This window comes from Leucoraja erinacea, chromosome 1 (assembly GCF_028641065.1).
Source record: "Leucoraja erinacea ecotype New England chromosome 1, Leri_hhj_1, whole genome shotgun sequence".
Classification (NCBI taxonomy): domain Eukaryota; kingdom Metazoa; phylum Chordata; class Chondrichthyes; order Rajiformes; family Rajidae; genus Leucoraja; species Leucoraja erinaceus.
This window is the reverse complement of record NC_073377.1, coordinates 74,046,041-74,058,267: the sequence shown is the minus strand read 5'-3', so window position 1 is coordinate 74,058,267 and position 12,227 is coordinate 74,046,041. Positions and strand designations below refer to the sequence as shown.

Genomic DNA, 12,227 nt, shown 5'->3' with positions numbered 1-12,227 from the left:
GTCTGCTGATACAGTGGAAATAGGCCCTTTTGTGTTCACGCTGACTATCGATCACTTGTTATTGCTAATTTTACGTTATCCGAATTTCTCATCCACTCCTTGCGCACTATTGACAATTTAGAGAAGCCAATTATCCTGCAATTTGTGGCTGTCGCCCTCCTTGAAAAGGTTCTATAGCCTCTCCAAGGCATCCTGGACTCTGGCACCAGGGAGGCCATCCTAGAATTCCTAGACTATATTCTGAACTAATGAGCTTCCACTGTGACCTGATGGCTGTTGCTCTCTGAGCAGTTATTTCACACACACCCTGTTGAAATATGCAAAAGGTATACCTATTTTCAGTGCTCTTTTGTAAATATGCATAATTAATAAACATGTCATATGGCCAGAAAGAAAAAAAAAAAGATGTTTGGCTTTATAGTGCCCATACACTACAAGCGCACACTGTCACAAGTAAAGCATTGCCTGTTTTCTTGGGGAATTGCCACAGGCATTCCTGAACTCTTTACCTATTCCATTTCTTGGTGGTCACCCATCTCCTTTCTGCCTGCACCTTGTGTGTGACCATCTCACTATAACTCGTCGATAGACACAAATTGCTGGAGTAACTCAGTAGGACAGGCAGCATCTCTGGAGTGACGGAATGGGTGACATTTCAGGTTGAGCCCCTTCTTCAAACTGAAAGACATGAGAGATGTAGGCGATGATGTAGAGATAGAACAAATGAATGAAAGATATGCAAAAATCTTATATAAAAATAAAAAATAATGATAAAGGAAGGCCATTGTTAGCTGTTTGATGGCGAGAACGAAAGGCTGGTGTGACTTAGGTGGGGGAGGGATGGAGAGGGAGGGAATGCAGGGGTTACTCCTGTCTATGAAGCCCTCTGTCTCCCAGATAATCCTGAGGTTGTCCAGCTACAGTTTCAGGTCCCTCACATGATTAGTGAGGAGTGCAGCTGGGTGCACTTTCCCCACCGGTGTAATCTTCAGGGACAATAGAGGTTTCCCCATACTTCTCACATTCTCACAAGGTAAGCTAGCCAAGAATCTAAAGCAGGATAGTAAAAGCTTCTTTAGGTATGTGAAGAAGAGAAAAATAGTTAAGACCAAAGTTACAATACAATACAATACAAATTTATTATCATTTGAGCCCCAGTGAGACTCAAACGAAATGTTGTTTCCACAGCCATACAAACAAAGACACTGTCTTACAGACATACACATAATTAAATTCACACAAACATCCATCACAGTGAAGCCACTGTGATGGAAGGCAAGTCTTTTCTTTTCTCTCCCCTGTTCTCCGTGTCTCTCCCGATGTCCAAGCCCCAGGCGGGCGATGATGAGTCCCACGGCCATTTTAGGCCGCGCGGGGCGATTTACGGCCCCGCTCCCGGTCTGAAAGTCCAAGGTTGGAACCCCCACGGGCGATGGTGAGTCCCACGGCCATGAAGCCGTGCCGGGTGATGTACTGTCCCGGTCCGGGTTGTTCCAACCCCGTGACACCGGCTGGAGAAGTCGCGTTGCGGGAGCTCCGGGAAGCGGTCTCTCTCTCTCCTCCCAGACCCGCGAGCTCCCGATGTCACAGTCCACCAGACCTGCGGCTGCGTTGCTGGAGCCTCCGAGCCCCAGGAGTCGAGTCGCAGCAGCGAGTCACCGCCGCTCCCCACGCTCCGAGGCCGGCCACCCCCGACGATGGTGAGTCCGCAGATCCGCAGCTCCGCAGTCTCCGGGACTGGAGCCCCCGGGTCGTTCAGGTTGGAGGCTGCTCCACGGTGCTAGGCCCCAACGACAGCCGAGACCCGACAGGGAAAAAGTCGGGTCTCCCGGACAGGGAAGAGATTTAAACAGTTTCCCCCTCCCCCCCCCCCCGCCCCCCACATTTACACATTTAAAAATACTATTAAAAAACACCAAGCACTACATTTAACTAGACAAAAAATTAAAAAAAAAGACAGACAGGCTGTAGGGGCCGCTGCAACGGGTGAGTCGCGCCGCCAAGTTGGACCCTTGAAGACCAAAAAAGGTGAATTTATTATGGGGAACAAGGAAATGGCAGATGAGTTGAGCAGGTACTTTGGATCTGTCTTCAGTAAGGAGGACACAAACAATCTTCCTGATATAGTAGTGGCCAGAGGATCTGGGGTGACAGAGGAACTGAAGGAAATCCACATTAGGCAGGAAATGGTGTTGGATAGACTGATGGGACTGAAGGCTGATAAATCCCCAGGGCCTGATGGTCTGCATCCCAGGATACATAAGGAAGTGGCTCTAGAAATCGTGGATGCATTGGTGATAATTTTCCATAGACTCAGGATCAGTTCCTGTGGATTGGAGGGTAGCTAAGTTATCCCACTTTTTAAGAAAGGCGGGAGAGAGAAAACAGGGAATTATAGACCAGTCAGCCTGACATCGGTGGTGGGGAAGATGCTGGAGTCAATTATAAAAGATGAGATAGCCGCACATTTGGATAGCAGTAAAGGTTCAAAGGTTCTTTATTAGTCACATTAGTGAAATGCGTATTGCCATTGCAGCACATAAAAAAGAAGACAACATAATAGTAATAAAGAAATTTAAACATAAAAAACATCCCCCCACAATGATTCCCATTATGAGGGAAGGCACAAAGTCCAGTCCCCATCCCTATGTCCACCCATAGTCAGGCCTATTGAGGCCTCTGCAGTTGCCTTTACGGAGGCCCGATGTTCCAGGCCATTCTCGCCGGATGATGGTGCTCCGGCGTCGGGAGAATCCTCTCAGCGGCTTGGGATACCTGGAACGGCCGCTTCCTTACCGGAGACCGCGGCTTCCGAAGCCGACAGGCCGCGCTGGATGGAGCTCCACCACTGGCGATCTCGGTGAGCGATCCCAGGCTCCCGATGTTAAAGTCAGCGCCGCCACCCGCGGCTTCCCGTTCCACAAACCCGCAGCTCCGCGATGTTCAAATCGCCGGTCTCAGCTTTCCGGAGTTCCAGCGCGGCAACACGGGCAAGGCATCGCCCGCTCCGCGATAGCGCTCCAGCGCTCTGCCGCCGCCAAAGCTGTGGTTCTGGCCGGTCCCCTGAGGAAACGCCGCTCCAGCCGTAACAGGATCAGTCCAAGTCCGCATGGATTTACGAAGGGGAAATCATGCATAACTAATCTTCTGGATTTTTTTGAAGATGTAACTAGGAAAATGGACCAGGGAGAGCCAGTGGATGTAGTGTACCTGAACTTTCAGAAAGCATTTGATAATGTTCCACATAGGAGATTAGTGGGCAAAATTAGGGCACATGGTATTGGGGGTAGAGTGCTGACATGGATAGAGAAGTGGTTGGCAGACAGGAAACAAAGAGTAGGGATTAACGGGTCCCTTTCAGAATAGCAGGCAGTGACTAGTGGGGTACTGCAAGGCTCGATGCTGGTACCGCAGCTATTTACAATATATATCAATGATTTGGATGAAGGGATTCAAAGTAACGTTAGCAAATTTGCAGATGACACAAAGCTGGGTGGCAGTGTGAACTGTGAAGAGGATGGTAGGAGAATGCAGGGTGACTTGGACAAGTTGGGGGAGTGGGCAGATGTATGGCAGATGAAGTTTAATGCGGATAAATGTGATGTTATCCACTTAAGTAGCAAAAACAGGAAGGCCGATTACTATCTAAATGGCGTCAAGTTGGGAAAAGGGGAAGTACAACGGGATCTAGGGGTCCTTGTACATCAGTCTTTGAAAGTAAGAATGCAGGTACAGCAGGCAGTGAAGAAAGCGAATGGCATGTTGGCCTTTATAACAAGAGGAATCGAAACTAGGAGCAAAGAGGTCCTTCTGCAGTTGTACAGAACCCTAGTGAGACCGCACCTGGAGCATTGTGTGCAGTTTTGGTCCCCTAATTTGAGGAAGGACATTCGTGCTATTGAGGGAGTGCAGCGTAGGTTTTACAAGGTTAATTCCCGGGATGGTGGGACTGTCATATGCTGAGAGAATGGAGCAGCTGGGCTTGTACACTGGAGTTTAGAAGGATGAGAGGGTATCTCATTGAAACATATAAGATTGTTAAGGGCTTGGACACGCTAGAGGTAGGAAACATGTTCCCGATGTTGGGGGAGTCCAGAACCAAGGGCCATAGTTTAAAAATAAGGAGTAAGCCATTTAGAACGGTGACGAGGAAACACTTTTTCTCACAGAGAGTGGTGAGTGTGGAATTATCTGCCTCAGAGGGCGGTGGAGGCAGGTTCTCGGGATGCTTTCAAGAGAGAGCAAGATAGGGCTCTTAAAAACAGCAGAGTCGGGATATGGGGAGAAGGCAGGAACGGGGTACTGATTGGGGATGATCAGCCATGATCACATCGAAGGGCCAAATGGCCTACTCCTGCACCTATTGTCTATTGTCATCCTGCAGGAGGAGAATACCAGTGCCCTAGTTACCTTCCCTACTGCACAAACAAGAGTCCCCCAAACAAGAAATACGCAAAAAAGACCTTGCCTGTAATAAAGCGGGATTTTATTGAGTGTTTAGCCATGTCAAATGATTATTTTTTTTTAAATCTGATGCTGCATTGTATAACCATTTTCTATTGTTCTATTATGCAGGCTTCAATTTCTAATAAAAGTACTTGGGGATCCTGGGGAGCTTGGGGGAAATCACTGATCTCCACAGCTACAGCAACTGTGGGTAAGTGTTATAATTGCTATTCATTCAATAAGAAAACATGAATCGGTTGGATTTCTATGTTTCCAGAGAAGAACAGTAACTTTACAAATTAACAGTAACTTTACACATTAAGCAATGTGTCCCAATGATGAGAATTCAAATAGCCCCCAATTTCTTTGTACACGGTGTGATTTAGCATAAAACGTAGGCAGTTCCGAACTAGCAACAGCAGGTGACACAAAACAACTGTTGATTTTTAATTGAGGGGTAATCAAACTTTTCCACTTAATTATGTCCTCCAAAGGAAGTGACTAATTTTTCTTTGAAATAATCAAATGCTAGGTTTATATTGCGACAGAGTTTTGATCAACTTGAGTCTAAAAGTTTGGGAAGGGTGGTGATGTCATAGTCATGTAATAAGTAGAAATGCAAGAAGAAAGATAGGATGAGAAGAAATTTCTGGAAGTTTCTAAATCTTTAGAATTCTGGAACTTTACATCTGAGAGTGCTCTGGTTGAGATTGATGGCATCAATCAGTATGGGTTTAAAGCGTTTGAAGACAGGACAGAAAACCAGAGTTGATGTGGACATTTGGCAATTGTTCTATCGAAAGCCATGCCTCAGAGCTTTGTGGGTTATTTCTACATTATTCATATTCTAGTGTTTTTTAATCTGGGTTTTGAATACCTAATTGCAGGTCATGGACTTAACACTGTAAAGGGAAAAGCTGAAGCATCGCTCAAAGTACATGGTTCCCCAGCATCTGAAGAGATGAAACTACCCGAGTCAGATGAAGTTGCTATTGCATCAGGTAACTGACAAAATAAAAATTTCCCGTTCTGTTCCTGAAGGCAATCGTTTCTTCTTTGCGAATGCTTCAAATGACGTAATGCCTTTTTCACCCACCTTTTCTGTGTATTGTGAATCCCATTAGGCTATTGAGTGCAGACCAAGCACGAGGCTCCCTCAGTTACATGATTCCCAGGGAGGGCGGGGTAAATTCATGGTGCTATTGAGAGAACAAAAAATATTATTTCAAAGTTTTTACCCCACCTTATTTTATCTGTAAAATATATTTAACTGGATGAAATATAATGCCATTATCTTTGTGCAGATTCTAAATGTATAACTTTTCCAATTATCTTTCATTTGTACTGATTAACGATTGTGATGGTATGTTAGCATTCATGGCAAAAGGATTTGAGTATAGGAGCAGGGAGGTTCTACTGCAGTTGTACAGGGCCTTGGTGTATTGTGTACAGTTTTGGTCTCCTAATCTGAGGAAAGACATTCATGCCATAGAAGGAGTACTGAGAAGGGTCAGCAGACTGATTCCTGGGATGGCAGGACTTTCATATGAAGAAAGCTTGTACTCGCTAGAATTTAGAAGATTGAGGGGGGATCTTATAGAAACTTACAAAATTCTTAAGGGGTTGGACAGGCTAGATTCAGGAAGATTGTTCGCGATGTTGGGGAAGTCCAGAACAAGGGGTCACAGTTCAAGGGTAAGGGGGAAGTCTTTTAGGACTGAGATGAGAAAAACATTTTTCACACATAGAGTGGCGAATCTGTGGAATTCTCTGACACAGAAGGTAGTTGAGGCCAGTTCATTGCCTATATTTAAGAGGGAGTTAGATGTGGCCCTTGTGGCTAAAGGGATCAGGGGTATGGAGAGAAGGCAGGTACTGGGTACTGAGTTGGATGATCAGCCATGATCATATTGAATGGCGGTGCAGGCTCGAAGGGCTGAATGGCCTACACCTACACCTATTTCCTATGTTTCTATGTGATATTTGTGAACTAAGAGTAAAAAGGAAATTTCTACAAGATATTTGATTTTTTATCGTGCTTTCTTATCTTTACTAAAATAAATACAATAAGATTGTTCAAATTTTAATATAAATTTGTGTCTACATGTAAGTTAAATTCGAGACCCTCAGCCCCAAGCGACAGTAATCTCGGTCACCGAGGCCAATCTTAAGAAAATCTTTCACACGGATGAACCATCGGAAAGTGTCCAGAGCTGGTGTACCTGGATGTAGTTTTAAAACCTGCGCAGAGCAATTGGTCGGAGTTTTTTGCCAACACATTCAACCTCTCACTAATTAGGTGACTTTGTGTTCCCAAATAATTGTTTTTAAATATTTTTAATTTCTCGGATAGATACCCAAGAAGCACCATCTGCAGATGAGTCACCCTCTTCTCCCACTGCCGAATCTCGTGGCATGTTGTCAGCCATTTCTAATGTTGTTCACAACACGGTAAGAGAAGTCAGATACTTGATGAACATGATAGCCAGCTAACTCGCCATTTCTCATTTTTAATAATGTTTCTAGCCTTCGTTTTGCTCAACCTATTAAAATGGGTCAACACGTTCAACGTGAAAGAGAATGAAAGTCAAAGTATGACACGAAGGGGCAGGAAAATAGATGCAAACGTGTGTGGCAGAATGTGAATCCAGATGGAAAAAGTATTTTATCTGAATATATCTGACATTTGTAATAAGATAGAGGTGATGGCACAAATAATAGCAAATACAGCATAACCAGGATTGCGAATTAAGTATTCTAGGTAATCTAATATTCAAGAAGAATAGGCAGACAAGTGTACTATTGTTAATCCAAAAGTTTCAGTGCAGGTAGTGAATGTTATGTATTAAACATAATAACAACAACCTAAAACAGTAATTACCTAAAACAGTAATTTGTTAACGAACTTCAAACATTGTGCATCACCCTAACTTGAATAACAGTGGCCACAGCTTAACAAACTGTATCCTGACCGAAATGCTGTGCAAGGCCCACATCACCATCCTCTGATTGGATGGTGTTCCCAGTCTAGATTTCAGGCTGGCAGAGATGCTGGTGTGCATACACGTAAGATGCCGGCGCGCATACACGCAAGATGTTGGCGCACCAACATGGAAGTTAACCGTTCAGGATGGTTAGTGAGCAGATGTGGGTGGATCGTGATGTATTATGGGTTTGGGTAGAAATAAGGAGTTGTGGGGAAAGAAGACCTGGATAGAAGCATCCAAAATGGTGCATCTCGAATAGACAAAGCATAAATGGGGAAATATTGGAAAAGAGACGAGTACAGCATTCATCATGGGTGATATTAATCAAACTGGCAAGGATGCTTTGGATGTTTGTGCTGTACATCAGAGGGATTATTTCAGGGAGGTTCTATAATGGTTTGCTTTAGAACTTCCTCCAAATCAGACTGTTTTTGTTTAAATCATGTTTAAAGGGATATGAGTGATAGGAGATTTGTAGTTAAGAATATCTTGGGGTGCAGTGATTACAACATGGTAGAATTCTGGATACACTTTGAGGAAGTCCTCAATTTAAAAAGGGCAAACACAATAGTACAAAGATAGTTGCCTGGAATGGATTAGGAAAATAGAATAAAGGAAAGGTGAGAGGATGAACAGTGCAACATATTGAAGCAGCTATTTCATAATGATCAGAAGAAACGTATCCAAATTTAGAAAGAGCAACTCAATGAGAAAGAGAGGCATTCAAGTTAAATAAAGGAAGGTATTAAAACAACAAGTCGAGCATACATACAGTGTTCTCCATAATGATAAAGACCCATTTATTTGCCTCTACTCCACAATTTGAGATTTGTAATAGAAAAAAGCACATGTGGTTAAAGTGCACATTGTCAGATTTTATTAAAGGCATTTTGGTTTCACCATGTAGAAATTACAGTTGTGCTTATACATAGTTCCCCCCACCCCCATTTCAGGGCACTATAATGTTTGGGACACATGGCTTCACAGGCGTCTGTAATTGCTCAGGTGTGTTTAAATGCCTCCTTAATGCAGGCATAAGAGAGCTTTCAGCACCTAGTCTTTCCTCCAGTCTTTCCATCACCTTTGGAAACTTCAATTGCTGTTTATCAACATGAGGACCAACATTGTGCCAATGAAAGTCGAAGAAGCTATTTTGAGTGAGAAACAAGAGTAAAACTGTTAGAGACACCAGCCAAACCTTGGGCTTACCAAAATCAACTGTTTGGAACATCATTAGGTAGAAAGAGAGCACTGGTGAGCTTATTAATCGCAAAGGGACGGGCAGGCCAAGGAAGACCTCCACAGCTGCTGACAGAAGAATTATCTCTATAATGAAGAAAAATCCCCAAACACCTGTCCGACAGATCAGAAACACTTTTCAGGTGTGGATATGTCAATGACCACTGTCCGCGGAAGACTTCATAAACAAATACAGATGCGACACTGCAAGATGCAAACCACTGGTTAGCTGCAAAAATAGTAGGATGGCCAGGTTACAGTTTACTAAGAAGTACTTAAAAGAGCAACTGCAGTTCTGGAAAAAAGGTCTTGTGGACAGATGAGACAAAGATTAACTTATATCAGAGTGATGGCAAGAGCAAAGCATGGGGGAGAAAAGGAACTGCCCAAGATCCAAAACATACCACCTCATCTGTGAAACACGGTGGTGGGGGTGTTATGGCCTGGGCATATATGGCTGCTGAAGGTACTGGCTCACTTATTTTAATTGATAATACAACTGCTGATGGTAGTAGCATAATGAATTCTGAAGTGTATAGACACATCCTATCTGCTCAAGTTCAAACAAATGCCTCAAAACACATTGGCCAGCGGTTCATCCTACAGCAAGACAATGATCCCAAACATACTGCTAAAGCAACAAAGGAGTTTTTCAAAGCTAAAAAAAGGGTAAATTCTTGAGTCAATCAAGTCAGTCACCCGATATGAACCAAATTGAGTATGCCTTTTATATGCTGAAGAGAAAACTGAAGGGTACTAACCCCCAAAAAAAGCATAAGTTAAAGATGGCTGTAATACAGGCCTGTCAGAGCATCACCAGAGAAGACACCCAGCAACTGGTGATGTTCATGAATCGCAGACTTCAAGCAGTTATTAGTCTTCCTGTTCCTGCCGCTGAAAAAGACCCCCGCAGCATGATGCTGCCACCACCGTGCTTCACCGTAGGTATGGTATTGGCCAAGTGATGAGCGGTGCCTGGTTTCCACAAGACATGACGCTTGGCATTCAGGCCAAAGAGTTCAATCTTGGTTTCATTAGACCAGGGAATCTTGTTTCTCATGGTCTGAGAGTCCTTTGGGTGCCTTTTTGCAAACTCCAAGCGGGCTGTCATGTGCCTCTTACTGAGGAGTGGCTCCATCTGGCCACTCTACCATAAAGGCCTGATTGGTGGAGTGCTGCAGATATAGTTGTCCTTCTGGAAGTTTCTCCCATCTCCACAGAGGAACTCTGGAGCTCTGTCAGAGTGACCATTGGGTTCTTGGTCACCTCCCTGACCAAGGCCCTTCTCCCCCGATTGCTAAGTTTCGCTGGGCAGCCAACTCTATGAAGAGCCCTGGCGGTTCCAAAGTTCTTCTATTTAAGAATGACGGAGGCCACTGCTCTTCTGGACCTGTATTGCTGCAGAAATTGTCTTATACCCTTCCCCAGATCTGTTTCTCGACACAATCCTGTCTGAGGTCTACGGACAATTTATTCGTCTTTATGGCTTGGTTTTTGCTCTGATATGCACTGTCAACTGTGGGACCTTATATAGACAGGTGTGTGCCTTTCCAAAACATGTCCAATCAATTTAATTTACCACTGGTGGACTCAAATCAAGTTGTAGAAACATCTCAAGGATAAACTATGGAAACAGGATGAATGTAAGCTCAATTTTGAGTGTCATAGCAAAGGGTCTGAATACTCGTGTAAATGTGATATTTCAGTTACTTCTTTTTAATTTGAAAAAATTTCTAAACATCTGTTTTCGCTTCTTCGTTCTGCGGTATTGTGTGTAGATAAATGATTAAAAAAATGTATTGAATCCATTTAAAAATAAGGCTGTAACGAAACAAAATGTGGAAAAAGTGAAAGGGTCTGAATGCACTGTATGTTTGGTGTGTAATCGTTATTTAGATATATAAACCATGGCAGTTGAATTGTGTGCAGCAAGCCCCCACAAATATGTTAATAGCTGCCCAATGATTCTTTTTGTGATATTAAGTGATTAAATGTTGGTCTTAATGCCATAAGCAACTTTCCTTGCCATTTTTCAAAAGGTGCTGGGAGCACAGTTTCAGTTTAATATCTCTCAGTTTCACTTTAGTTCCCAGAACCAGGGGTCACAGTTTAAGAATAAGGCGTATGCCATTTAGGACCGAGATGAGGAAAAATGTCTTCACCCAGGGAGTTGTGCATCTGTGGAATTCTCTGCCACAGAAGGCAGTGGAGGCCAATTCACTGGATGGTTTCAAGAGAGAGTTAGATTTAGCTCTTGGGGCTAAAGGAATCAAGGGATATGGGGGAAAAGCAGGAACGGGTTACTGGTTTTAGATGATCAGCCATAATCATATTGAATGGCTCAAAGGGGCTAATGGCTTACTCCTGCACATATTTATATTTCTATCTCATCGGAAAAATACAATCTCCCATAGTGCAGATTTCCTCAGTAAAGCGTTAAAGTGTCACTTTCAATGTTTATGTTGGAGATTCTGGAGTGAACTTGGAATCTCAAACCTGACTTGAGAGGTTTGAATGCTACGACCTTACCCTCCCATTCCGAATCCGACCTTTCTGTCCTGGGCCTCCTCCATGGCCAAAGTGAGCACCACTGGAAATTGGTGGAGCAGCACCTCATATTTTGTTTGGGTGTTATACCCCAGCAGCATGAACATTGACTTCTCCAATTTCCGGTAGCCCTTATTGTCTCCTCCCCTTCTCAGCTTACCCTCAGCCCTCTGGCTCCTCCTCTTCCTTTCTTCTTCCCCACCCCCCCCCCCCCCCCCCCCCCCCCCCCCCCACCCTACATCAGTCTGAAGAAGGGTTTCGGCCCGAAATGTTGCCTATTTCCTTCGCTCCACAGATGCTACCACACCCGCTGAGTTTCTCCAGCACTTTTGTCCATCTTATTGATAGTTGACTTCTGTTGTATGTCCTCACTTTCCACCCCGTCATTATCCTCGCCTTCCACCCCATCAGCCGTCGCATACAGCACATAATACTCTGACATTTTCACCACCTCCAACGGGATCACACTACTATCCACATCTTCCCAAATCCACCCCTATCTGCTTTCCGCAGAGACCGTTTCCTCTGCAACTCCCTGGTCAACTCGTCCCTTCCCACCCAAACCACCCCCTCCAGTGTGAACTCCTGTAGATTGGCGAGACCATGCGCAGGCTCGGCGATCATTTCGCTGCACACCTTCGCTCAGTCCGCCTAAATTACCTGACCTCCCAGTTCAACACTTTAACTCCCCCTCCCATTCCCACACTGACCTTTCTGTCCTCGGCCTCCTCCATTGTCAGAGTGAGGCCCAGCTCAAATTGGAGGAACAACACCTCCTATTTTGCTTGGGTAGCTTACACCCCAGGGGTATGAACATTGACTTCTCTTCCTTCAAGGAGCCCTTGCTTTTCCTCTCGCTCCAATCCCTCCCCCTTCCCAGTTCTACCAGTCTTACTGTCTCCAACTACATTTTATCTCTGTACTGCCCACTCCCCTGAGATCAGTCTCAAGAAGGGTCTCAACGCAAGACGTCACCCATTCCTTCTCTCGAGAGATGTTGCCTGTCCC

The 12,227-nt window shown here is 44.5% G+C and overlaps 1 protein-coding gene across 2 annotated transcripts in view; it reads left to right on the top strand.

Annotated features, from left to right (window-relative positions):
• Positions 1–12,227, top strand: part of LOC129698514 (protein NOXP20-like) — a 38,525-nt gene that overhangs the window by 7,449 nt on the left and 18,849 nt on the right. For both annotated transcript variants that reach the window (XM_055637610.1, XM_055637608.1), the window contains exons 3-5: positions 4,576–4,657; positions 5,334–5,447; positions 6,800–6,897. In XM_055637610.1, the coding sequence (XP_055493585.1) occupies positions 4,576–4,657; positions 5,334–5,447; positions 6,800–6,897 (294 nt within the window). The remainder of the gene's footprint in view (positions 1–4,575; positions 4,658–5,333; positions 5,448–6,799; positions 6,898–12,227) is intronic.